Source organism: Sitophilus oryzae, unplaced genomic scaffold, assembly GCF_002938485.1.
Source record: "Sitophilus oryzae breed Bouriz unplaced genomic scaffold, Soryzae_2.0 scaffold_41_pilon_pilon, whole genome shotgun sequence".
In the NCBI taxonomy this organism is placed as follows: Eukaryota; Metazoa; Arthropoda; class Insecta; order Coleoptera; family Curculionidae; genus Sitophilus; species Sitophilus oryzae.
In genome coordinates, this window is record NW_022146996.1 from 2,428,885 (window position 1) to 2,456,228 (window position 27,344).

A 27,344-nucleotide genomic window follows, 5' to 3' on the forward strand; every position below is an offset into this window, starting at 1 on the left:
TGTGCATGTGGTGACTATTCAAATTAACGAATCATAGGAGTCGATTCAATATGAGAAATTGTTTCGTGTGATTCGATTCACTAAAAAGAATAGTAATGCCCATCACTAGTTCCAACCCTAGCTGTAACATTTTTCGTAAACACCTACCTGTGCGGTTTGAAATTTTGATGCAAAATCCGGCAATACAGTATAGAAGAAATGTATTAACCCAACTTTTATCTCTTTTTAATACATTTGATTTTTCATTAAGCTGTCTTATACGTTAAAATCCATACCACGCTTTTACGACGACCCGATCGGTATATGGAAAAATTATATGAATGCTATATGCTTAGAGATATTGACATATATTTTTTTATAGAAAACTATTAAATTTTGTTTAGTGTTCAGAGCCAGTTTGATCATAAAATGTTTTTGACTATATGGTAGACTTAGATTACTATCTCTATAATACAAAGTTATATTCAATAAGGCCACATATTTTATTTTCTTTAGGTAGGTATTGTTAATTTATCCCATTTGAATTAGTGTGTTCTCCAGTGGTATAGTGTGATTGTAAACTCCTCCAAAGGTTCAAGAACTGAAAATGTTAGTCATACAAATTAGTAAAATATAAATCTACTTTTTACACAGTGTCAATGACAAAGGCCATATTTATGGTGTTTTTATTAATTACTAAGTTGGCTGAAATTTGACGCCATTAGTGTTTGCTTTCAAATGGATTAAAATGACATAATAAAATATAGTCTATTCCTCTCGGGTAGGTATCTATCAAATCTGACGTACAGGGTGTGCCCGTTAGTGCGAGGAAGTCCAATATCGTCGTCGTTAGGGGCATATATTAAAAATATTTTTTTGTATACAGGGTGTGTCAAAAAAAGTTATAATAAAGTTTTAAGTTTTTTTTATTTCACCACCCAATTTTCTGTACAGATTTGGATTCAGCATAAAATTCTGCTATAGTACGCTATTTTTATTTCCATCACTATGCGCAGTGTTGCCATTCTATTTTTCATTTACTGAAACTTTGGTTAAAAACACTATATCCGAAAAGTGGTTAAAAACTAGAGTGAATTTAACTTTATTAATAATTAACTATATTCAGGATCGCTGTTATGTATGGAAACGGTCGATTATTAGGTAAAATATAGGAAGTACTGCAAAAAGTTAAATACAAAAGTTATGGGGTTTATAAATATCTATTAGCGGGTAATAAATTTAAGTATACAGGGTCGGTCATAAAATCGTGGCACATCAAAGTTTCATTTTTTTTAATGGAACCCCCTGTATATTATTGCATATTTCGGTTCTTCCTTCAATTCTAAGCAAAAATCGAAATACACACAATGTACCTCAAACCCAAGAACAGTTAACCTAATAGGACTGCCCATTCAGCCAAAAGTGTCCGCCAGGTGCATGCGAAAACTACTCGCTTTGTGACGTCATTGTAGCCCTTGTCATGGTTATTAGTCCTTATCCGGCAACCAATAATACACACACGTGCATTATTGGTTGCCGAATGCAAAACGTTCATTATTTAGTTTATTTAATTAAACACCTTATATGTACGCAGTATAGAAAATTAACTGTATAAATCGTATTAAATACTCGGATAATGCATTTTTAAGAACAGCAGTTCCCAGCATCACTTAGAGTACTTCCATATTTTGCTTTAAAATAATTAATAAACAAAATCGTGGGCACTTAGTAAGCACTTTGTCACAATCCACAACACAAAATGAACGTATTTATACACTCTATAGCTCTAAAAACTTTAAAAACACCTTTTTCACATTTAAAATTGACAAAATAATTAACTCAAAATTTCTCAGCTGTTATTTTTATAAGTTTACCATAGGCAACTAATAATACACACTATCATGACAAGGCCACGAAGGCTTTGACAAGGGCTACAATGACGTCACAACTGTCAGCTGAAGCGCGGGAAGAGGCGAACGTACGTCTTATGAGGATGAGCAATCCTATTAGTTTACCGTTCTTGTCTCAAACCAACCGTTTCCGAGTTACTGACTTTTGAAAATATCACTTAAACAATTTGATTTAATTGATTTTTTTTTTAATTTTGATATGTTCAGTTTAATTTAACGATGCCATTCTGTCGAAACTGTGATACTTAATAATATTGGACATTAGTTCTCAAGTTAGCATTTATAGATGTATAAAATAATTTTCGTTTAACATTTCAATTCTTCAATTTATGTACATTGTAATGTTGTACATGTTGAAATATGCAATAATATACAGGGGGTTACATTAAAAAAAAAAGTTTGGTTTGATGTGACACAACTTTATGACCAACCCTGTATACTTAAATTTACTAGTAGCTAATAGGAATTTAAAAACCCATTACAACAGTATCACAGTTTCGACAGAATGGCATCATTAAATCAAACCAAACACATCGAAATTAATTAAATCGAATTGTTTAAGTGATATTTTCAAAAGTCAATAACTCGGAAACGGTTGTTTTGAGGTACATTGTGTGTATTTCGCTTTTTGCTTAGAATTGAAGGAAAAATTGAAATATGCAATAATATACAGGGGGTTCTATTTAAAAAAATAAAACTGATGTGCCACGACAGGGTCATTCATAAGACTCTGTATAATTAAATTTATTACTCGCTAATAGATATTTAAAAATCCTATCTTTTGTATTAACTTTTTGCGGTACCTCCTATATTTTACTTAATAATCGACCGTTTATTTTCCTAAACACCAAAGATAAAGGAATAAACCCGCGAAAGAAAATTTACATTACCTTATACAGGTTAATTTTTATGGTGTCAACATCGGAATATTTAGAATGCTATATGTAATTTTTCTAAATGCAATACTTTGTATATTATTTTCATTTTAGATGCAGAATTAAAAAGTTAACATTTTTTTGTATTTATTTATATTTGTAAAAATCTTAGGTCCACCGCGATGGGCCTCAAATATGGCCGACTTAAATTCCGGTTTATCAGTACCGTTCTAATTTTATTTAAAAAATGCAAAACTATGATGTAGGGTAGACGTTTTATTTATTAACATAAACATCCGATACGCTACTGAAGCAGGTAAGTCAAATTGACGTATCTAAATTCTTTGACATCTAGTCTTTGACAAGTAGTAAATAAAAGCAAAAATGCAAGAAAAAATATATAATTAGTTAATTTAAGTGAATTTCATAAATGATCGGTTTACTACACGTATGTATATTATATAGTTACTTACTAGCGAAAAGTTGTTCCATTATTTCACTCGATTTTTGCCGAGATCTACCGCACGCTACACAACCAACTATTTTAGAGTCTTTTTCGATAAATCGCGATAGTGTCACTGTTAATTTAAGTTCTGCTACAATTTCCATCTAGAGTTACTACCTTTATACAACTATCAGTAGTAGACTAAATAATAAATAACATAAAATAAGCTCCGTAAAGACTGACAAATCCACAAAATTTCAAATCAAATTTAAATGTGTCAAATGAATCGTCAAACAGAACTGTCAAGGATCCCCACCCTAGAGTCCTTTTTCCGCCCACCATGCATGAATACATGGATAGCATTATGCTCCTTCCTTAGTCTTCTTATTCAAAACCATAGTCAAAAGTAGGCAACACGTTTAACGAGGATCGATTGTAGCGCACCCTTGAGCCCTAACTGAACTAATGGAAATATGACAGACGTAATCGGTAAAATAGGTATCTGCATTACCTACCACAAAAAAGGCGGGCAGTTTAAATGTGATTATAAAATTTTATGTATTTTTAAAAATATTACGAAATCAAAACTGCAAAAAATATAATGAAAATTTAGTTTTAAAAACGGAATATTTGATAAGTATAAACTATTGTACACTTTTCAAATGCTTACAGTTAAATGCTAAATTAAATTTGATAATATAAAACATATATATGCTGAATTAACCCCGAGGGGTAAACCGCTGATGAATTTCAGTACACTAATGCCAAATAATTTCTTCCTAATACCAATAATACCACGAAAATGCCAAAAATACCAACATCTTGTACACCAAAATACACCAGCGGTTTACCCCTCGATTAACCTATAGTATCAGAGTATTATAAAACGTATTTACCAACGCCACTAACAAAGCATATAAGATCGCAGGGTTTGCAATCTATGCCATTATAACAGATTAAGAATTAAATAGGACATCATCAAAAATTAATTCACCTGTAAGTTGGATTTATAAACTCAGCAGTTGAAGTTCAGTTGAGGTAGCAAATGTTCAACACTGTGAAATGAAGGCGCAAATTTATTGTCAGTTCATTATACGTTCACGGAGTTCAGAGACGGGCAATGTCTTTACAAATCGAACTTGCTTTGCATGATACCCTTTCCTGGATCGTGTTCAAATCACATCACTGGCCGAACAAAATATTACATGATGACGGCAAAACACATAGCATAAAACATAAAGTTCAAATCATAGAGAAATATAAGGTCTCTGGTTCCTAGGGAAATAAAACTTCCTCCATAATCTCTGTACGCACAAACACAAAACAAACAAACAAAGTATATGCTACACAAAATAATAACAAAATTCAAAACAAAATTGTAAATAATTGCAAAATAAAAATACAAATAATTTGCTGTCATGTCACTGTCAATCTTGTCATGACACGTGACAGGTAGCAGGTGGCGACGCTCTGGAGCCCTAACTAAACTATGCAACTGTAATGAAGTTCATAAAATTTCTAGGACACCCTGTATATTGTGTTAATTAATATTATACTAGAATAATAGGGACTTCATTTTCTTTTAATAATGACAGTCAATGTATTTTATTGTTAAATCATTATTGTAATGAACTTCATTAGTGTTCCTATTGTTGAACTAAATAAGTTAAATATTTAATTGCCATACTGTAAGAGAGTTTTGATCGGTTTTGGTCGTTATAGTTTAATGCGAAAAACCGAACCGTTTGCGCCGCTCGCCCTACTCTGCTAGTGCAGGCTGAGTGGAGGGGAGCGTCAGTCGAGTACCTTAGCTGCAGCCGTTCCAAACAGTGAGTTTGTGGTCGCACGCGAAACAGTGAAGTCGAGTCCGGAATGCCTGCCAAGTGACCTGCTGCCAGCTGCCGGTCGCCGCCGTACTGCGCTAGGTAAGCACCAGCCGCCGAAGTGTTCGAAGGTAGGTCGTATCCTTGTTATAATTATTAAGCGGCACTGCAACAGTGACGCTGGACGGGATCTCGCCGAAATCCCGAGGCTGTCCTGACCGGGCGGTGTGTGTACGGGCTGCGCTTATCCGAACGACGTACAACTCGCCGAGACGTCGCTAACGTCAACGTCACTCCGGGACTCGCGTTTGTGTATCCCACGGGACGCTGTTAACTTCGCGATCGATCCAGGACTCGCGGGACGCTTTTAACTCGGACGCCGATCAGAGGTCCGTGTTTCGCTGTCAAAACGGACGCCGTTCCGATAAATATTTAGCTGTGACCATCGGGACGCCTGTAACGACGTCGCCGCCGTTTAGAGAGTCCCGTCGTGGTAGAGTGTGTTGTTCCGGTACCTATGTGTCTGTGTTCATTAGGACGCCGCTAAATCCGACGCCGATCAGGAACTCGCGTCGTCGTGTTTAATAGAACGTCACTTCGGGAACGCGCTTTGAATTCGTGTGATAGAATCAGTCAGAGAATTGCGTATCGGGAATAATCGATCAGAACTCAAGAGGTACACGGTTGTTATTGTAAATTTGGTTTGGTTTGGTTTGGGTCTCTAAATATACATTTTATTTCACTATTGTTACAATTCGAGGACGTGAACTTTCCTTGATTACTTTTGTACATAATTAATTAGTTAAATAAAAACCTAGTGTTACGTTATAGTTAATTGTGTGTTTTATTTTCTTTTCATCTCATCACTCCCTGGTATCTCCACTGTATAAAAGCTATACCCGTATTGGCACTAGTGGTCTCTCAAACACTTTAAACGTTGGAGGTGGCGCCCGAGAAACCGAACCAAGGCAACTCGGCGTCTGTGAGCTTTCTCAAAAACGGGGGAGCCTCACACAACATTATGGCCAAGTTAGACAGACAACCTTTCAAACACTCTTTTATTTTAGTTACTTTATGGATTGGACTTTATAATACCTACATAAAAAACATGTATTTATATTGCACTTACTTCGATATGTGATTTTGTCTTTAAATCAATAAAGTTTGAGATTATTGATGGTATAGTACCTAGATACGTAAATACTAATTGAGTTTCCGTGTGTACACAATATAGACTAAAATCTGTTCTCAAATCAATGTTCGAAATTATATTTTCTTGAGCTAACATCTTGGCTTCTAACTGTTCAATGCTTTCTGACTGAAACAAAAAATTTACGATTATTAAATAATTTCAAGACTACATCAAATTATTATTTTGAGGTATATTATTGTTCGGTGATTAAACCTTTTTCTAGTTTGCTTTTAATATCGTGTTAAGCTCCGTCTACACATAACAAGTTTTACTTGTCAGTTAGAACGAAAGATGTCCTAGAGAACTGACGACAGTTCTGTACAGGGTGGGTCCAATTTGACGCTTTTAAAGGGAAACAAACATCCCTTTTCTATAGGAGATAGACGAAAACTAATATTGGTGTCTGGAGCTCAATTTTTATAAAAAACAAGATGGTGAAAACCGCACATCGATATCTGTTACCGTTTATGAGTTACGGGGTGTTTTCCAAACACCCCATTGTGAATTTTAAACAAATTTCTGTAACTTTTTTGCTATTGAAAATTTTGTATTTTTGTGAAAACATTTCCAAAGCAGCTTTTTACGTGGAATTTAATGGTTTAAGTATATTTTTTTAAATTAATAATTTAAGAGTTATCAACAGAAAAATTGATTTTTTTATTTGGGACACCCTGTATGTTTTTAATTAAGTGAAAATAACTTAAAATTACCTTTACAAAAATATAGCACACTTGATATTTTGTTATGGTCCCCTTCGAAATACAGAATTTTTATAAGTTCGCCTCTTTTAAACTAGTATGCCTTGGACCCCTTATTGATGATAGTGGATCTTGAAAACATATTTTTCCAGCAAGATGAGGCACCGCCTCAGAACGCTGAAGTTAACAGAAAAATTTTTCAGCCAATTTCCCAATTTCGAGAATAATTCAATAGCTAACCAAGATCCCAGTTGTTGGCCATCAATGCCGCCGAATTTAACGCCTATGGATGTTTATAATAAAGCATGTTATTTTTAAACTGCCCGTATAATCTAGGCAAAAATTAGACTAAGACAATAAGTTAATGAATTCCGCGAGAAATGTTCAAAAAACGGTCTGTCCATAACAGAAGATTCTCGATATGTCCAGCACCGGTAGCAAAATCTCATATCTTGGTTTGCTATTAATTTTTATTGTTATTAGATATAGTTTAAATTGTTATAAAATTCTACATCTCTCATTGCAAATATTATTTTCGTTTTAATTGCTGCACACAGCTAGAATTTTTAAGCATTACAGCCAGCGTTCAAAGCCTACTTATTCAAAGTGGGAGAATTTTAAAAAACTCTATATCTCAAAGAGGAATCGAGCAAAATATCAAGTATGCTATATTTTTGGAAAGGTAATTTTAAATTCTTTTCAATGAATTAAAAATATACAGGGTGTCCCATATAAAAACTTAAATCTTCTGTATTCGTAATTAATAATCTTTAATCATTAATTTTTCTTAATTTCTCATATTTTTAAGGTGTTCTAGCACATATTTTGTTAGGCATTCAATAAACAATTAAGATTTTGCTATTTTCTGTTACTTTTTTAACCAATTCTATGCATAATAGAGGAAAATTTGCTAAAATAAATTTGTAAACAATCTGAAAATGTTGGGTTATGTGTCTCTGACATTTAACGCAACGTTGCCAATGCTAAACCTAAATTTAGCGCTTTTTTTCTCCCTCTGTGGGATTACAAAAGGCAGTCGCCAGATAAACGGCTCCTTTACCAACTGCTATTTTACCATAACTGCTATTTTACCAACGAGATCAGATAACCACAAAGTTGCACAAAAGAGTTTTAATTGCATTGGTTTCAACTTTTTCGCGTGAGGGGGGGGGGTTATTCTTTTTTTTTATATATATTAAAATTTAATTTTTTTTATACAGGGTGGTCCGAACTGAATTCCGGAAACTTCCGCAGCATATTCTGCAAATAAAAATAAGTAAAAAAGTTTCTATAAATCTATGCCCTAAAATGCTTAGTTTCGGAGATACAGGGTGTAGCAGTTTCATTTTTATTTCGATTTTTTCCAGCTAATTTCTGAAGTATCGTAAATATTTGGATGAAAATTGGTGTCTGGGAGTTTTGTGACACAAGAATTTTAATTTTGATGTCAAAATGACTCGTATTTGTAGGGGGCGCCACCTACATGTGTTTAAAACTGCTTTGAGGAGTAATAACTTTTCGTCCGTACCTGTATAAAATTACTGACTGAAAAAATATACATCTCCATAACTTTTTATATAAAAAATGTCTCTTGGTAAAAATCGCTACGAGCAACCATTCTCAAGATATTTTGAATGGAAATAGTCAATACATTGTCATTATTGACAAAAAATGAGCACACACGTTGAGTATAGTTATTTGACAGAAATAATAAATTTTTATTTTTTGGAATTAATCATAAATGTTTCTGCGAAAAAATGATAATTAAACAGTTTCTGTTGAACTTTTGGCACAAAAAGATTTCAAATTTATGATTTCAGTTTAATACCTATTTAGTCAACATTTTTAATTTATGTCAATAATGACAAGTATTGATAATTTCGATTCCAAATATCTCGAAAACCATTAGTCGTAGCGATTTTTGCCAAGAGACCTTTTTTATGTAAAAAATGTCGTAAATGTATATTTTTTACACACTAGTTTTATACAGGTATGAACGAAAAGTTATTACTCTTGAAAACAGTTAAAACACCTGTAGGTGGCGCCCCCTACAAATAGGAGTCATTTTGACATCAAAATTAAATTTCTCGTGTCACAAAACTTCCGATTTTTATCCAAATATTGACGTTACTTCAAAAATTATTTGGAAAAAATCGAAATGAAAATGAAACTTCTACACCCTGTATCTCCGAAACTAAGCATTTTAGGACATACATTTATACAACTTTTTTACTTATTTTAATCTGCAGAATATGCTACTGAAGTTTTCGGAATACAGTTCGGACCACCCTGTATATAAAAAAAACAGATTAACCCTAGATTCCTAGATTAGATCTAGAATATATTTGTCTCTCTCACTGCATACGAGAGAAAAAGGATATATGAAATGTCAAACTTCCATCTTGTCTCAATTTTCTTTGTTATTTTGTTAAGAATGAAATGAAGATAGCGTTTTTCAGTAAAATTTTGGATATTTTTCTATCCTCAATCAAGTGTGGCTTTAGATAAACTATAATATAATGAAAATATAGTGAAATTATTACTTTATAGTGCTGAACTAAAGGAAAATTCAATGTTGAAATTATTTTCAGTTTTTCTGAAAAGCGGTAAGAGACCGCCAGGAAAAAAGTTCACATTCGTATATACCAATTTTGGTAAAAATCGAACGGTTTCCAGTTTTTCCAATAATTATCAAAAGTTGTGTGATAAGATTTATAGAATTATATTAAAAATTGGTTATTTATAAGTTATCCATAAAAACTCACATTGGTACCTCGAATCGCTCCTTGTAATTTCTTCTTTTTTAGTGCTAGCATTTTTGACAATGCCATTTGATGATCGTGCGCGAGCCCTTTTTCTAATCTCTCACACAGTTCTTTGTGAGCAACTAAAATGTCATAAATAAGTGAAAGTTTTTCACAAACAATTTTTCGTTCAGTATCTGCTTGTTTTAGTGAAGCTGAAGATATGGCATGTAATTCGCTAAAAAAAGTAAGCTTTATACTTAAATGGCAAAATTGTAAAATAATTTTCATCACACCTAGATGTTACATCAAAATTTCTCTGTACATTTCCCCAATTCTCTACAAAATGTTGGTCAGAGCCAATATTCATGGAACTGATATGCTTAAGTTGCATTGAAATATCCTCTATCTCTCTGGCAGTATCGTGATTATGACTAATCAATGATTCAATATCTAGCTTCAATCTTCCAATAACATTTACGAGAGATCTGATACACTCACGATTGGAGGCAATTTGTCCATTTTCACTTGGTACCAAGTCCTGCAAATTGTTATTTATAACAGTTTTTATATGTCAGTTCAGTTTATCAAATACAGGGTGAGTTTCCTACGATGTTCTCGTTTCTTTTCTCTCAAGAATTGCAGTTTTGTGGAGTTATAAATATGTGCCTTTCAGACTGAAAAAGTTCATGGCTTACTAGATATTTCGAAAAAAAAAAATTTGGCTATTTTAAAACTTGTCCCTAATTCCATTATAATCTATTTTAGAAAAAAAGTTTTCAGATAAAAGTTGTAGATAATCACATGCCTAATGAATTTATGTTTTCCGATTTTTTCTAAAGCCTGTCATTTTTGACATGTGACACAAACATATGTTTTTTTTGACATGTGACACAAACATATGTATCAAACCATAGTTGGCCATGACTTCATAAATCGTCATTTTTTAAAGCTTTTCAGCGATATAATGGCGCATTCTCACGACTCGTCTACTAGACAAATATTTGTAATTGGTATACAGGGTATACACGGTGCATCGGGCATCTATACAGAATTCGTAAGTTATTTATTATAGACCCTCTATGCCTTAAAAAAATACTTGCCAAGTACACGAGCCGTGAGAACGCGCCATAAGGTATAGTAAACGCCACGAATGTTTGGGAGTGATTCATCGCTTCATGAAGTTAGAATCGACACGCGCGCTATCACTTTTACATTAAAAACGTAAATTTTTACCGCAGATGTAGGTTTTTAAAGGCCCGGTCTAATCATCTGCCTGCGCTCCTCCTACTTATTCTAAAATGTTAGCGTGATTCACAAAGACGATACTATATCGCGTTTCTTTGATTGCTTCGTTTTTGTGCGTCAGTCCATTGGTGTGCTTGCAGTGCGAACAACGGGACATTCCAGTTTATATTTATAACCAAACATATGTTTTGACAAGACTTCGACAGTTAAAACAACAAATTACAACAGATTATATATTGATTATTATATGACTTGATACACCACGGCACTGGAATTAAGTTTTATGTAACCTTGAACAGATTAGTTCACATGGTAGCGACCGATGAATCACTCCCAAACATTCGTGGCGTTTACTATACAGGGTTGTTCACCACATACGACACGGAGTATGGTAGCTAAACGATTAGATTTTTACAAATTGTAAGTTTTGGGTTCGTTGAACGACTATTAGAGCTACAATTTAAAAATATTTTTACAAGATACAGAGTGTCCCAAATAAGTTAAAAATATTTTAGTTGTATTTTTTTAAATGGAACACCCTGTATATTATTCTATTTTTAGATTCTACGATTGAAATAAAGGTAAATTTGACTAAGGTTTATCACACTTAAACCTTACCGTTTTTGAAATATTTTCAATTTTATGAAATGCACTAAAAATTTTAAGGCTTTATTTCTCCAAGGGTATCAAAGTTTTTAATACAAAATTTACTGAAGATTATTTATTGATCAGATATTGTGTTGCTATAATAAAAATATTACTACCTTATACAGAGTGTTCAAAAATTTATATTAAATAATTACTAAACGGCAATAACTTGTTTAATTTAAATGGAACACCCTATATATTTTACATGAATCACAGCACAATGTAATTGTCTATCAAATTGTATTATACCATTTTTTACCTATCTCTTCAAGTTTTTGTAGAAAATGCATTTTCTTATAATTTAGACCTCATTTATCACTATACCTATGAAATATTGACATTTTGGATTATTTTTGAAGATGTAACAAATTTTCAAAGAGTACAGATACTAATATTGTCGATATAGTTCGCTTATTTCATTAAAAAATAAAAAAAAATGTTTAAATATTTTTTGTTAACAAGGACCAATTAATATGATCCCAGCATTCAAACTACATTAATTGACTGTTTACGTTGATTAATAATATTTGCTCCAAATACTCAAAAACTGAATTTTGTGTGTGTATTAGACAGTGTGGTAAAAAGTAACACTTTATACATTTTATTTCATTTTTTGACGAATGCTTATTTATAAAAACAGAAACGTTCATCTTCATAACTTATTATTATATTAATTCTGAGCCAAATTCACACACACATTATTTAGAATACTTTATTAATTAAACTAAAACTAATTTTTGGTCGGAAATAATGGATATGTATATTTAATTGTTATACTCTTTCACAAAGATTTAAATAGTTTTTTTTGTATACCAGTGGGCTTGCAATACATTTTGTACATATATGTTGCTTTAAAAAAATCTGAAATGTCAATATTCCATTATTCCATTCCAGGTATAGTGATAAATGAGGTCTAAATTATAAGAAAATGCATTTTCTACGAAAACTTGAAGAGATGGGTAAAAATGGTATAATACAATTTGATAGACAATTATATTGTCCATCTGATTCACCTAAAATATATAGGGTGTTCTATTTAAATTAAACAAGTTATTGCCGTTTAAAGCTAGTAATTATTTAATATACATTTTTGGACACTCTGTATAAGTTAGTAAAATTTTTATTATTGCAACACAATATCTGATCAATAAATAATCGTCAGTAAATATTTAGTATTAAAAACTTTGATACCCTTGGAGAAATGAAGCCTTAAAATTTTTACTGCAATTTCATAAAATTGAAAATATTTAAAAACCGGTAAGGTTTAAGTATGATAAACCTTAATCAAATTTACCTTTATTTCAATCGTAGAATCCAAAAATAGAATAATATACAGGGTGTTCCATTTAAAAAAATACAACTAAAATATTTTTAACTTATTTGGGACACTCTGTATCTTGTAAAAATATTTTTAAATTGTAGCTCTAATAGTCGTTCAACGAACCCAAAACTTACAATTTATAAAAATCTAATCGTTTAGCTACAATATTCCGTGTCGTATGTGGCGAACAACCCTGTATATGTTTTTTTCGAAACATTACTGAGTTATAGCCAATTCTTTTCTTTCTTGACTAACTGCACTTATTTGGCATGGTATTCAATTCTGTTATGATTGATAACTTTAAAAAGACAGAATATATTATTAAACGGTTCTCGACTTAATTAAACTTCACCCGTACCGTCTCTTCGAGTGCCTCCCTTAATTCATAAGTTCTTTTGTAAACCTTGTTGTTAACCATGCCGCATAACATCTAAAATGGATAGGCCAGGACATCGAGGAGGCCCATGCAATTGGTCCACCTGTTCCGATCCCTGAGTTTGCATAATTATGATATAATGAAAGTCATGATGGAACCACTCTATTGATGCGCGAGTATTTAAATTTAACTTTTCGATGTCTTGAAAACAGTTAGACAAACAGTCTTACAAAGTTTGGATGTGACAGCTTTGCATTTCTGAGGGCAACGACGATTGAACTTGTTTCCATGGCTAACTAAGGGAAATTGTTGAAAAAAATCTGAAAGACCTCACAAAACTGCAATTTATGACCTCACAAAACTGCAATTCTTTCCCTATTTAACGGACTCTCTATTTTGAGTAGTTTCCGAGATACCCATAGAGAAAATCATAGAAAACTCACCCTGTATAAATTTTGTATAACTTAACTCGTATTAAAATTCGAGATAATAAGATATTTATTATACAGGGTGTGCAATGCACGGTCAAATTTCAGGAGGTGATTCCCCATCAAAAATATGGAGAAATGTTTCTAGAAACGTGGGTCCAGGAATACGTAGTTTTAAAGATCATCATCGTCATCATTCTCAGCGTATTAAACCATTTCCAATTATGGTGTAGCCTCCCTCACATATTTAGATATTCTCTTTGTAGTTGGGCCCATTGTTGTTTATTATTGGCTGTGCGGACCCATAATATCATGGTCCTATCTCAAGTTTGGTCTTCTTCTAGGTCTCTTAATTCCTCGTGGGTACCATGCTGTAATTCTTGTGGTCCATCTGTTGTCCGTCCTTCCGCCAGGTGTCCTGCCCATTGCCACTTGAGGAATTTGATTCTGTGGATGACATCTATTACCTGGGTCTTTTGTCGTATCCACTCTATTTTTTTAGGTCTTTCTTGGTAATTCCTAGCATATTTAGTTCCTGTGGGCGTTGTGCGATCTGCAGTTTCCTTAGAATGTCCGTTTTAAGAGTACAGGTTTCGCATGCATAGGTCATGACTGGTAGTACACATTGGTCGAATGTTTTCTTCTTTAGATAGAGCGGCATTCTAGATTTGGATATGATTAACTTTCTTCCATAAGTACTCCATGCTAACTTAATTCTTTGGTTGATTTCTGGTAGTAGAGATCCCGAGCTGTGTATTAGTTGTCCCAAATATATGTATTCTTCTACTATTTCCAGTTTTGTGTTAATTATTAGAATGTCTTTTCTGTCTACTAGTTCGTTGTACATTACTTTAGTTTTTGATAAATTCATTTTGATACCTACTTTATTACTGGCTGTATTTAGTTCATTAATTTGTGTTGGTACTTCTTCAGGACTATTGGCTTTTAGAACTATGTCATCAGCGAATCTTAGATGGTTAAGATATTCTCCATCTATTTTTAATCCTTTGTTGGTTCAGTCTAGTTGACGGAAGATTTCTTCTAGTGTTACTGTAAACAACTTTGGGGATATTGCGTCTCCCTATCGTACTCCTTTGCCAGTTGGAAACTCTGGGCTTGTTTTATATATCATTACTCTTGCTTTGGCTTCTTTGTATACCGGGTGCATCTCAAAAGTGGCTCACCCCTATAACTTTTTTATTTTTTCAGTTGAAAAAAAAACGAGATTTGGTATGTTAGTATGACATAAATTAGGATTGATTGACGTATTCAATGGTTTTCGGTTACTTCCTGTTTCACCGGAAACGACTACAACTTTTGATTTTTAAATGGCACTCTCGGTATTTTTTTTTACTTTATTCAAAAGAAAATAACACTCTGAATAGAATGGTATATCGTATGTCAACTTTTGAGATTTTCGCATATGGTTTATTTGAAATTGTAACATGCTGTTCATAACGACAATTTACTCGAAATACCAAGTGTGTGGCATCAAATTATTCGTAAAAAATGCTTTTTTCAAATATGCTAATGAGCCACTCTTGTTCCATTTGAAAAACTTGAGATGTGATTAAAAATACGATTTGAGCATTTTTTAACCGGCTAGGATAAGACACGAAAAACATTAGACGATGAAATCTATTTTTCCAAGGCTCCTTAATTAAAAATCATTGTTTTTAACACATTCATGGCATTCTAGATTGAAATTTAAAATATTATATTTTTTTGTATGTATGTTGACATATGCATGTATTGCATATTATATGTCATTCTATTCAGAGTGTCATTTTCTATCGAATAAAGTAAAAATATACCGGGCATATGGTGTATTTGCAAGGCACTAAAAACATTAGACGATCAAATCTATTTTTCCAAGGCTCCTTGATTAAGAATTAGTGTTTTTAACATAGTCATGGCACTCTAGATTGAAATTTAAAAGTCAATTTCGTTTTAAGCGAAAATGTCAAAAGTTGACATATGATATGTCATTATATTCAGAATGTCATTTTCTATTGAATAAAGTAAAAAAAATACCGAGGGTGCCATTTAAAAATCAAAAGTTGTAGTCATTTCCGGTGGAACAGGAAGTGACTAAAAACAATTGAATATGTCAATCAAGCCTAATTTATGTCATATACTAACCTACCAAATCTCGTTTTTTTATCTGAAGAAATAAAAAAGTTATAGGGGTGAGCCACTTTTGAGACGCACCCGGAATATTGGCGAGAGTTTCTATGTAAGGTATTAACTTCAGTGGCGTATCAAATATTTTAGAAAAAATTGCCACTGACTTTTCTTGCATTATTATTCTTGCAATTACTTAATATTTTTTGAATGAGGAACCTCCAAAAATTTGACTGTGCATTTGCTCTGCACCCACAACAGAGCAAGATCTGAGATTTTTATACTCTTAAGCCTATTTAATTAATTAATTGTAATTTATTAATTATTAATAAAGACGAAATTATTTAGGTTTCAATTATATTTTATAACCATCATTCACAATGTCTAAAAATACAATTAAAAAATTAATAGAATATCCTAGCAACAGCTTGCTGTAGTCAGTTAAATTCACAGAGAAACTCTAATAATTAGCCTATAAAACCATTTTTTTTTATTTTTAATCACAATTTTTCTTGACGGATGATAATCAAAGGCCAAAATGACATTACTTCCAAAGTTATTGAAAATTATTACCACTAATTTTGACGTTCTGATTGCTTACACTGAAATTAGAGGAACAAACTTCTATCCTAATCGAAACCACTAATTTATTCCACTAATTTCGAAGTTCCAAATGAAGTTTTATACTGGTTAATTTAACAATAGACATGAATTGAATCAAAGTTTTAAACAAAAAAAAATAATCTAAAAAAAATAAAGGAATGAAATAAGTCATTTAAAACAAACCTTAGCTGTAGCCGCTAAATCTGATGTCATAAATTCGTCTGGAACTTTGCGAAATATATTCCGAATGCGATGTTGTAAATCAGATGCCTCATCTGTTAAAAAGAAACTGACTAAACTGTCATGACATAAAATAGGATGTCTACACACCAAGGTAAGCCATCTTTGCAAACCTCTAGTCCTTTCCTCTAGAAATTGGTTATCGTTGATAATAATTTTCTTAGGGGGCAAGTTTGGAATTAACCTGTTAAAAAAGCAATTACTTATTTTGTTGATCGTCTTATAAAACATCAAAAAAATACTAAGGAAGGAGTAAAATACTATTTCAAAGACGAAAGGGATATCATTGAAACCTCTTTATTGTTAGTTTTGTTTTACTTTTCTCTTGACAATTTTGAATGATTGTGTGTGAGTGTGATTTTCGTTGCTTATTTTATAAGTGTGGGGAGATTTCTCTCGTGGGGAGATTTTCCACGTAAAAATAAGATTTATTTTTAGGGTTCCGTACCCAAAGGGTAAAAACGGGAACCCTATTACTAAGACTTCGCTGTCCGTCAGTCCGTCCGCCCGTCTGTCACAAAGGTCTATCTTATGAACCGTTATAGCTAGACAGTTGAAATTTTTAAAGATAATGTATCTATGTTGCTGCTATAAGAACAAATACTAAAAACAGAATTAAATAAATGTTTATAAATAAAAAAGTACTTTCACTAAACATTATCTTTAAGTAAGAATCCTCGGTGACCGCGTGGTTTAAAGCGTTACGACTTTACGCTGCTATGACGTTGGAGCCGTAGTAAGGCAGGTTCGAATCCGTTAGAATCCTAGTCAAGGCGACTTTTTTAATCGTTTTTTTTTAAATTTTTACATATTTATTTTTACTTTTTACATATATATTATTGATTAATACAATTTTTAGTAATGTGTTTCTTCATTTTTTTTAAATTACTTATACGCGCATTCAAAATTTCAGCTAAATCGGAAAAAAGTTTATAATAATATAGTGTCTATTGTTGTATAGATAATGAATGGTACGGAACCCTTCGTGCGCGAGTCCGACTCGCACTTGACAATTTTTATTTATATCAACATAGGTCCGATTCTTCTTTGTTTCGTAGTTACAGGGGGTTATGGATGTGGGAGGAGTTATGTTAGGGATTAGAGGGTAAAAGTTACTATAAGTGCGACATATTTTAATGCTAAAACAGTGTCAACAGATTCACCAGGGACATGCATATGGGTTATCACTGGAAAAGATTATGCATAATAGACATGCATATGGGTTATCACTGGAATATTTTTCTAAAAAAAACACGTGCGCCACTGATTTTTATTACTCTTGTTGCAAATTGTTGCAAAATTTGCAACATTGTATAGATTGTTTAATGCCAATTAAAAGTTGTCTCTTGATATTATGCCGAATTCGATCTCTCAGGTACTAAATAAAAATTCCGCCTAAAAACTCAATTTGATTAGAGCCATGCACACGTCAACTTTCAATCTTCTAGGGTGAGCCGTTTTTCAAATAAGTTTAATAAGAACATCGTGATTTTGACCCAACCTGTATAACCAAATAACTTTCCTACAAATGTTACATCAAAAAAACATACAAGAAACCCTTATCACCAACTGAATTTTTTTCGCAATTAATTATTTACACTCTGTATGCACAAGTAGCAAAACAATAAGTTAAGTAATTCGTTTGGAGTTAACTAGTATTTATGTCTTTTTTCTTTGCATTTTCAAATTTATCTGAGACACGGCAGTGAAGTTCGTTGTGGATAAAGCGAGAATATTATTGTCTTACTAAACATGAGGACCTACACTATAGTTGGCTAGATCGCCAAAATATCTAGTAAATAAACTTCATGGTTAATGAATTATCGCTTGTCAAATTTCTTTAATTTTGTCACTGACTCATCAAAAGTCTAAGGTGCTTAAGGTGCAAAACAATTTTGAATTTTAGGTAGCATTAAGCTTATAAAGGACGGGAAAAAATGAAAAATCTCGAAATATTGTTATGGATTAGAAGTTGGCTAGCCGCTACCGGTAACTTACATTCCCGCGATGGTAGTAGGAGAACTGGTAATAGGATTGTTTTGAAAATTTGTTTTTTTTATATAAAGGCACCTGCTCCATCTATCTAAAATATTATCAGTGTTACGGTGTTGCCGGACTATTTGAAAAGTATGCTACCACTTTGTTATTTTAAATGGAACAACCAGTATATTATTACATTTTTGAAAATCACTTTCATTTATAATTCTATTATTTCTTTTCTATTACTAACCTATACCTATCTCATATAGTTTTCGAGATAAAAAATAAAATATGTGTAAAGTTTTGACAAAAACATGATTTTGAATAAGTATTGGTAAAATCATGATTTGAATATTTTAAAGTTGAAATATTTGGGTTATAAAGAAAGTCAAAATCAAAAGTCGTCAGAAAACTATAATTAATCCATTTCATATTATCTGATGTTATACAGGAGTCTTAAATAAGTGCAAATATTTTCAGGGGTTGTATATTTCGACCCCAGGAACATGTCTATACTCTGTTTTTTTTCTCAGGTAAGATTTCGACAGACGATGACAGAAGAAAAGCAGATGACGTCCCATACCAATCTATTTATTTTACTAAAAAAAGTTTCTAATAATTTTTAAGTTATCTATGGATGGGTTTAAATATAAATCCGTCATGCGTCGTGTCTTGTTGTTTTTAACCAGTTTTATTGGTTTATTTAAAAAATGACAGATCGTATTTCAATTTTATTGGTTTGACGGAACGATGAACGACAAACGGACGCCGATGCGTATGAACTCGCCTTTAGATTTTTGTCATTTTTGACGCTTGTCAAAGTCTTGCCAAATTCTAGGTTATAATTTTGTGTCAACTTTTGTTAAATACCCTGCGTTTTGGAATATGATGCATTTTGATTCGTATTATTACGTGTGTTTTGTGTCTTTTGAAGTCAAGTGGAGGAAAAATCGAGTGAAAATTAACTGTAGACCCAGAGCACAGTTTATGGTTAATACTCGCTGCCAGGGCAGAAAGTCTTATACACCAATGAAGTTGCTATCGATAAAGTTTGTATACCATTTCGTCGTAGATAAGTGCATCTTGTATATGGTAGAAGGATCAAACTAAACACATACTAAAAACTGGAGTAGCTGTAAAATATCGATATCACACGATAGGTAAATAATGGATTTTAGTACTGCAGAAAAATAATGTCAAAAGGTACTGGTTTAAAAAAATTAAGATTAAAGTTAATTAATCAACCTTTAAGGTATAAAATTTGGTAGGTGTTATTATTAATAAAATAGTTTGTTTTATTTACCTATGTTGTTTTATTTATTCCTGTGGATTATTACAAATTTGTATTTGTACATAAGTTATATTGATAAATATAATCATAAATGCGGGTAGTTTCATAAAGCTTGAAAGTAAATAATAGTTCTTTTTTATATTTTTTTGGTATGTAGTGTCTTGTTCTTGTTTGTTTTGTATTAACACATACCGTTTTTATTAAATAAAATAACTCGATTACATTTGTTCAGTTTTATACAGTTTTTTTCACAATATTTTGAAGTAATGACTTGTCATCTTGTCAATCAAATTTTAAATATTTCCTGCTATGCGTTCCAGTTGTACCAACTTATTTCTTTGTAAAATAAAATAAACTACTTTGAAATTAAAATGACAGACACATTTATCACTGTCAAGGATCTTCTCGTTGGACAGACTATATAAGGTTTTTTCGCCAAAAAAATGTTGAAAATCGTGCATTTTCTTTGAAATTTCCCTGTATATTTTTCGAAAACTTTTTAGAACTGCCTGTTCACGGCAAATTTTTCCACGGTATAATTTCTTAATCTTTGATATTACCATAGTTACAGCTTTACTCTATGGTTACGGCACTAAAAGGGATGCAAATACAGAAAAAAGCCGGTGGCTCTCAAAAATTTTCCAAAAAGATCAATATTTTTTTAAATTTTCAAACTTAAATAACTCGGATATTTTGGACTTATTTGAAAAATGGTAAAGAAAAAATATGTTTCTTTTATCGAGATATACCAGTCCTGAAAATATTTGCACTTATTTAAGACTCGCCCTGTACATATCTCATTTCTATTTAAGTACCTATTCAACAATATTGTTATAAATTGGACATAGACATCTTTATTTCTGTATATTATGACTTGGCAATTGAACTCCAATTACTAAATAAATGTAAACAGTGCACTTAAGAATAAAGTTTTTTAATTAGTAGAATATATCATATCCTGCAATTGCGAAGCTATTATAATTATTACAGAAATAAAGATGTCTAATATTGATACTAACAATTTATAACAAAATTGTTGAATAGATGCTTAAAAAGAAACTAAATAAAATAAACTGACTTGGTTTGGCATGAGATGTCACAACTTTTTATAGTGGAAGGACTGTGTTTGCAAGACTTGGATTTTTTTTACATTCCATGTTTTTGATGGGATTACTACTTGTCGAGAATAATTTATAATATGCCTTCAGTGGCGTATCTGTTTTTACGATATTTTTGGCATATTTTTTTTATTCTTAAAATAAAACAAAACCAACAAACGAGCGGTTGAAAACCAGAGTGGTCTAAGTCAAAAAATGTAGTTTTGAGATATATGGCTTCAAAGTTAACGGCTTACTGTAAAATACTCACATAAGATATTAACATTCTAACTTTGGTATTGTAACAAAATGGGACCAACTTAAATTTTCGCATAAAAGTATTATATACATATGTATTATGTTTGATATATTATGTTCTGTTGTTTTTTTTGTATTTTTGAATGTTCTGACTTGGACCATTCTGGCTTTCAATTGATTGAGACTATTAGTGCATAATCTAAAATAAGTCTTCATCTAAATAAAAAAAAATATATTAAAAAAGAACTGTATCTATGTTTTACAAATGTTAATAAGATAATATAATGGTTTAACAAGTTAAGAAATATATCCGAGAGTATCAGAATTATCAAACACACCCTAGTTAAGCTCTTCATAGGGTAGATTATTTTCTAAAAGTTCTGTGTCATATTTGTCCTGGTTTAGAAAGAGAAAGGGTGTATTTTTTGCTTCTACAGCTTTAGGTTCTTAAAAACCCTAGATGTACTGGCGGTATAAACTGAGATAGTTGATAGATATTTTACTTTTTTGCATTACAGGCAACCAAAATTCATGAACGACAGGTAATAGAATATTTTTAATCTGCCTCTGTCTTATTTACCAGCTGGATGTATGCTCAAATTGCTCAATTTCTAAATAGAAATTCTATCTAAATTTTGTGTCAGACATTTTAAAATGTAACCATTGTATTTCGAGCGAAGGCACTTTTTCGAGAAAAAACGTTTCATTATCATTATTACGAAAAACGAATTTTTGACGAGTAACTGCCTTAGCCAACCAACTTTTTGAAGTAAAATTAGTTCTGTTAATCATGTACTAACAAAATGCCAGAGTGGTTAACATGTAATTAAGTATGACATGTATCACTCTGGCTTTCTGATGTAACTCGTTGCGTCTTTACGGTTACAATTTTGAGTGAGATAAATGCTCTCATTGATATATGCTCATCAGTTAGTCTATAAGAACTCTGTTCTTATAGACTAACACTTTTAAAACCTCGTTAGTAGATAGAAAACTACATCAGGAATCGTAATATATTGAAATTAGAAAATCCAAAAAATTGATTTAGACCAGTCTGGTTTTCAACGGCTCAAATCATTAAGTCTACCCTACTTTATATCTTAACATGTACTGAAATTCCGGAGTGCCATATTAAAATAACACCTTTTCGCGGTTTCGCTAATTCTGTTAATATACTCTTTCCTTAGTATTTTTAATACAATAGTTTGTAAAACTGTGAAGATCTGAAGATACCTAAATAATGTATTTTTTATTGGTTAACTTACCTATAAGGAAATCGATTTAACAACAATTCTTGCAATGCAACAAAGTCATTATACCTTCTAGTCACTTTATATCCAAAGCGTTTTGAGGTAACTATATATTCTGAGTACTTTAAGAAAAGCCCCTTTTTTTCAGGTACTAGTTGTACATTTACTATATCAATAGACACAAGTTTTTGGTAATTATTATTGACTGAAGCTGTATCTTCTAAGACTAACTTTTGTTTGATACTTAGCACCGAATTCAAGTTACTAATTCTAGGGGTAGGATATTCTGCAAAAAAAATCATACAATAAAGAGAGAAGAAAATAAATTATATCAGCTGTGTGACGCAAGGGCGAATTATTCTAAATAGAAATAAAAATATGTATGCTCATGGTAGCTCTAAAAATCAATAAACACTTTGCACTTTCATTTTAAAAACTATGAATCTTACAACGAAGTTTTTTATATAGGGTGTCAAAAAATAGTGTATTTAACTTGACGATGGGTGATTCTACATATGAACATAAAACAAAAAGTTCCCCCATAAAATCAGAGCCCTCAAAAGGGTAAATAAAAATTATATATTTTATTTAATTTTAAGAACATTGAAAACCCGTTTTTCTTGAAATTTGGCACCCTTAGACACATTTTAATACTAAAGCGAATGGCGATAGCGGAAAATTCCCTAACAACCCTGAATGGGTACTTTCCATTAGGGTAGAGTACTACTGGTAGTATACCGTTTCGACACGTTTCAAACTAAGCGAAGAGCACCATACGTAAAAAAGCCCTATCTATCTTTTTATGTAATTTCTTGAAATTACTGTATCTGTAAGGATAAAAAAGTACCACCATTCTCTACCCTAATGGAAACAAATATATTTAAGAAGCAATAATTATTGGAGAATACTTTTATTATACAGTACCCTTCAGGGATTGTTATTACTAGAGTGTTCATAAAAGTTTTTGTTTGTTCATTATAGAACAAGGAAAAACTAAAACCATTATAGGTTTTAGAGAAAAATAAAAATATAGCTCCAAAGTCCCAAAAAACACAACGCGTTTCTATGGTATATCATTTCGTTTTCATTCTTTTTATAGACTGTCCAATGGCAGTTGTGTCTTTAACTTTAATTCACAGGCGCATTGTATTTTCTGTAATTTTTTTGGACGCCCGCGCCGTCTTTTTTTAGATGGTTATTATTTTTGATTAACATCAAATATTTTGCTATTTTAAAATGTTATAGTACAGTCAATCTGGCACTTTAACTCCCATCACATTACCTCCGCTCTCATACTTTGCTAGTCGTAAATGGTCCACAGGAAAATCTTAAATTCGAAAAATCGTATCCCCCCATCCCACCGTTTTTGATAAACTCCAAAAAAATTTGGATTCGATTTTTTGAACAAAAAATGAAGAGATTAAATTCTCAACATTTTCATCTCTAAATAACAAACCTCTAAAACCTACGGGGATAAAGTTAGAGGGCGCCAAAGTCACTTAAACGCAGTTTTTTGCATTTTTCCGATTTTAAGACTAAATATATCGATATATTGTATCAAAAAATATATCGAAATCATATTAAGACTATATACCGGGTGGTGCCGGTATTGAGCCACCCCCGTTCCATTTGAAAACATTTAGATATGATTAAAAATACCATTTGGGCATCTTTTAACCGGCAGGACAAGACCATAGACAAACTAACAAAAGCAAGACTTTTCAAAGGATTGAGGAAGTCGAATTATTGTTTTTGCGCTGGCCAGTTGAGTCAGAAATCATCGCGCAGTCGCACTCGTCAAACCTAACCTAAATAAAACGAAAAACGTTTTTGCCTTGAACCATCCTTGAACGAACTGTTGAATTCCTGATTTTGCGTTTTGTTTGATTATTACTATTATTTTATTACGTACAAAACGAAAACAAATAATTTAATACATTTTACATTTATGAAGAACATAATAATTACTGTGATTATACATATTATTGTGGTTACATCGCTAACGTAGACAAAACGAAGGTCCTACAAATTGACTGTAAGTTATAAGAATCTTTATCTTTTTAATCTTTTTATGATTTGAATTTTTGTGCTTTATATTTTATAATAGACTCGAAATGTTAATATTTTTGAAAATTCTTGTGAAAATGTGAAGTTTATGTTTTATATTTGAAAAAGTTGTATATTTTTAAGATGTTTCTTGTTGTTCCTATTATTAATATTATAATATACATAATAATTTTTTTGTACCTTTTGAAGAATAATGCTTTTATTTCGTTTACCATAACTGTTGTTTTTTTATCATCTTTTTTGTTATTTTAATAAGAGGAATACGTTTTCGTTTATTAAACTTTTGTTTTTATATCTGTTATGTCCAGAAATTATTGTTTATTTTACCGATGGAAATAAATTTATTTGATTTTAATAAACGCTTTTTAATTAAACATCCTTGTCTAAAAGGCTACTACAAAATACACAATCCATAAGTAAACCGTCCTCGTCTAAAAGGCCAGTTGACGCAAGCGCGGTAATAAACTCTTATCAAACTTGTTACCGTTTTGCAGTACAGCGTTGACGCGTCTTGCTTTTGTTAGTTTGTCTATGGACAAGACACGAAAATCATTAGATGCTCAAATCGATTTTTCCAAGGGTCCTTGATTAAAAATTAGTGTTTTTAACATAGCCATGGCACTCTAGATTGAAATTTAAAATACAATTTTGTTTAAAGCGAGAATGTCAAAAGTTGACATATGATATGTCATTATATTCAGAGTGTGATTTTCTATCGAATAAAGTAAAAATATACCGAGGGTGCCATTTAAAAATAAAAAGTTGTAGTCATTTCCGGTGAAACAGGAAGTGGCCGAAAAGAATTGAAGACGTCAATCATTCCTAATTTATGTCATATACAAACGTACCAAATCTCGTTTTTTTTATTTGAAAAAACAAAAAAGTTATAGGGGTAAGCCAATTTTAAGACGCACCCGGTATATCATAGGATTTAACAACTGATTGCCCTGCAGATTTTATACATTTTAAAGGGACCAATTAGACCTAATATAATATTGTAAAATCATAAAATTAAGAAATTGGCGCTTACCAAGTTTTCCCCTGTATCCTTGATTTTTGATGCACTTGTGCAATAATTTCATACACAGAAACTAACGCGGACTTGTTTTTTTAAACCCAAATTTGACGTCGTATAAAAAACCGGCCGATTATGTTAAAAAGTTAATTTTTTACTTTGTTTATGAATAAGTATAGAGTAGAAACATAACTTTTGGCCATATCTAAAGAATGACATCTCTGATGACAGCTTCCAATGAAAAGCTAGTTACGCCACTAAATTCTATTTAAAAATCCCTATGGAACAGTTTTCATTTTTTCAATATGTGAAAATATCACTGAGATACTAGGAAAGTCAAAAGTGCAATAATTTCAATTTTGTCCTGTACTTCAGAAACTAAGATGGTTAGAACCACGTTAGAACAATATCTGTGTATAACATCTTTAGTTTCATAAAAATGTAGCTGAGTGATGTGAAAACTACATCTTTGTATCTCTACTCATAAACGAGAAACCCTTTAAAACACACAAAAATGAGACACTTTGTACATCTAACTGTAGTTTAAAAATATATACGAACCATCCTGCATATCTGTGATATTTTTAAAATGTGGCCTATCATTTGTTGCATCCTGCATAGTTTATAAAAATAGAATGAAGAGAACTCTATATCAGAAAATGATAGTAACCTAGAGTTTTTAGCGTAGCTTATTTAATACCAGTAATCCAACTTACCATCCCCAGTAAAGCTATCAAATAATTTATTAGATATAGATTTTCCTTGCTGTGCCCAGGCAATTAGTGCCAATGTCTTGTAAAAATTTGTTCTATTTACTGTACCATGTGAATCTTTAGAAGGGCCAACTAAATTCCAAATAATTTTTAAGCTTGAAGATTCCAGATTACATTGTGATAAAAAAGCTTGATAAACTTCTTTTTGTATAGAGTTGTCATTATTCGAGCATTTATTGTAAAGTTCCCTGTACACTACAGGTATAGAAGCTAAAATTAAAATAGGCATTGTTAGAGCATTTATTGCAAAGAAGTTAAAAGAGATTAATTTTCTGAGAATGTTGATGTCATAAAAATGACTAATTTTTTGCAATAGAAACCAAGAAACCTACCTGAACTTAAATCAGTTGTCATGTTTAAATTTTGTTAACATATTTGCAATAAACAAATCAATCGACGTATCTACTTCTAAATCATCATACTGCGGTATTTCTATTATTCCACAACTAGAAACCACAAATAATATACATTTTCACTTTAAACCGTTATTTATCATCTATTGTTTTATGTACCGACTATAGAAAAGAATAACAGTGTCATTTTGTTACAACATTTGATGCGAGTAGGCGTTTGGTATATTTACTGGTACGTAATAAGATAATCGTTCCCCCCAGGGCAAATAAGTTAATACTTTCGTTTTAACAAACACTCGATTTGTAAACATATGTTAACCCCATAACCTCACTTTCCGGTTTTTGTTGACAAATTTTATGACAGCCGACAGACAGAGATGGAAAGTGTAGCTATAGAAGATATATAGTAATTCCATCCATCGCGGGAATTTTAAAATTTTATGTGATTGTTTAAAACTTAGGTTCAAAATTACAGCAGCCCTAGCTTTTTGATAACGATAAAGAGTCTTGTGTTTTGTATAAGATCTAAGATCTTTGTGATGATATTTAGTTTAAATAACCTTGCATAATCTTACAGGATAAGAGACATATTTCTCAAACCAGCTA

At 31.7% G+C, this 27,344-nt stretch overlaps 1 protein-coding gene across 1 annotated transcript; it reads right to left on the bottom strand.

Annotated features, from left to right (window-relative positions):
* Positions 1–496: 496 nt before the first annotated feature.
* Positions 497–27,060, bottom strand: LOC115885776 (sorting nexin-8-like). Its single transcript, XM_030904790.1, has 9 exons — positions 26,898–27,060; positions 26,718–26,831; positions 26,329–26,595; positions 22,546–22,816; positions 16,598–16,838; positions 9,963–10,207; positions 9,688–9,904; positions 6,162–6,350; positions 497–580 (listed from the first exon to the last, which is right to left on the bottom strand). Exons 2-9 carry the CDS (start codon positions 26,737–26,739, stop codon positions 506–508), a joined length of 1,527 nt encoding a protein of 508 aa, XP_030760650.1. The 5' UTR covers positions 26,740–26,831; positions 26,898–27,060; the 3' UTR covers positions 497–505.
* Positions 27,061–27,344: the final 284 nt, after the last annotated feature.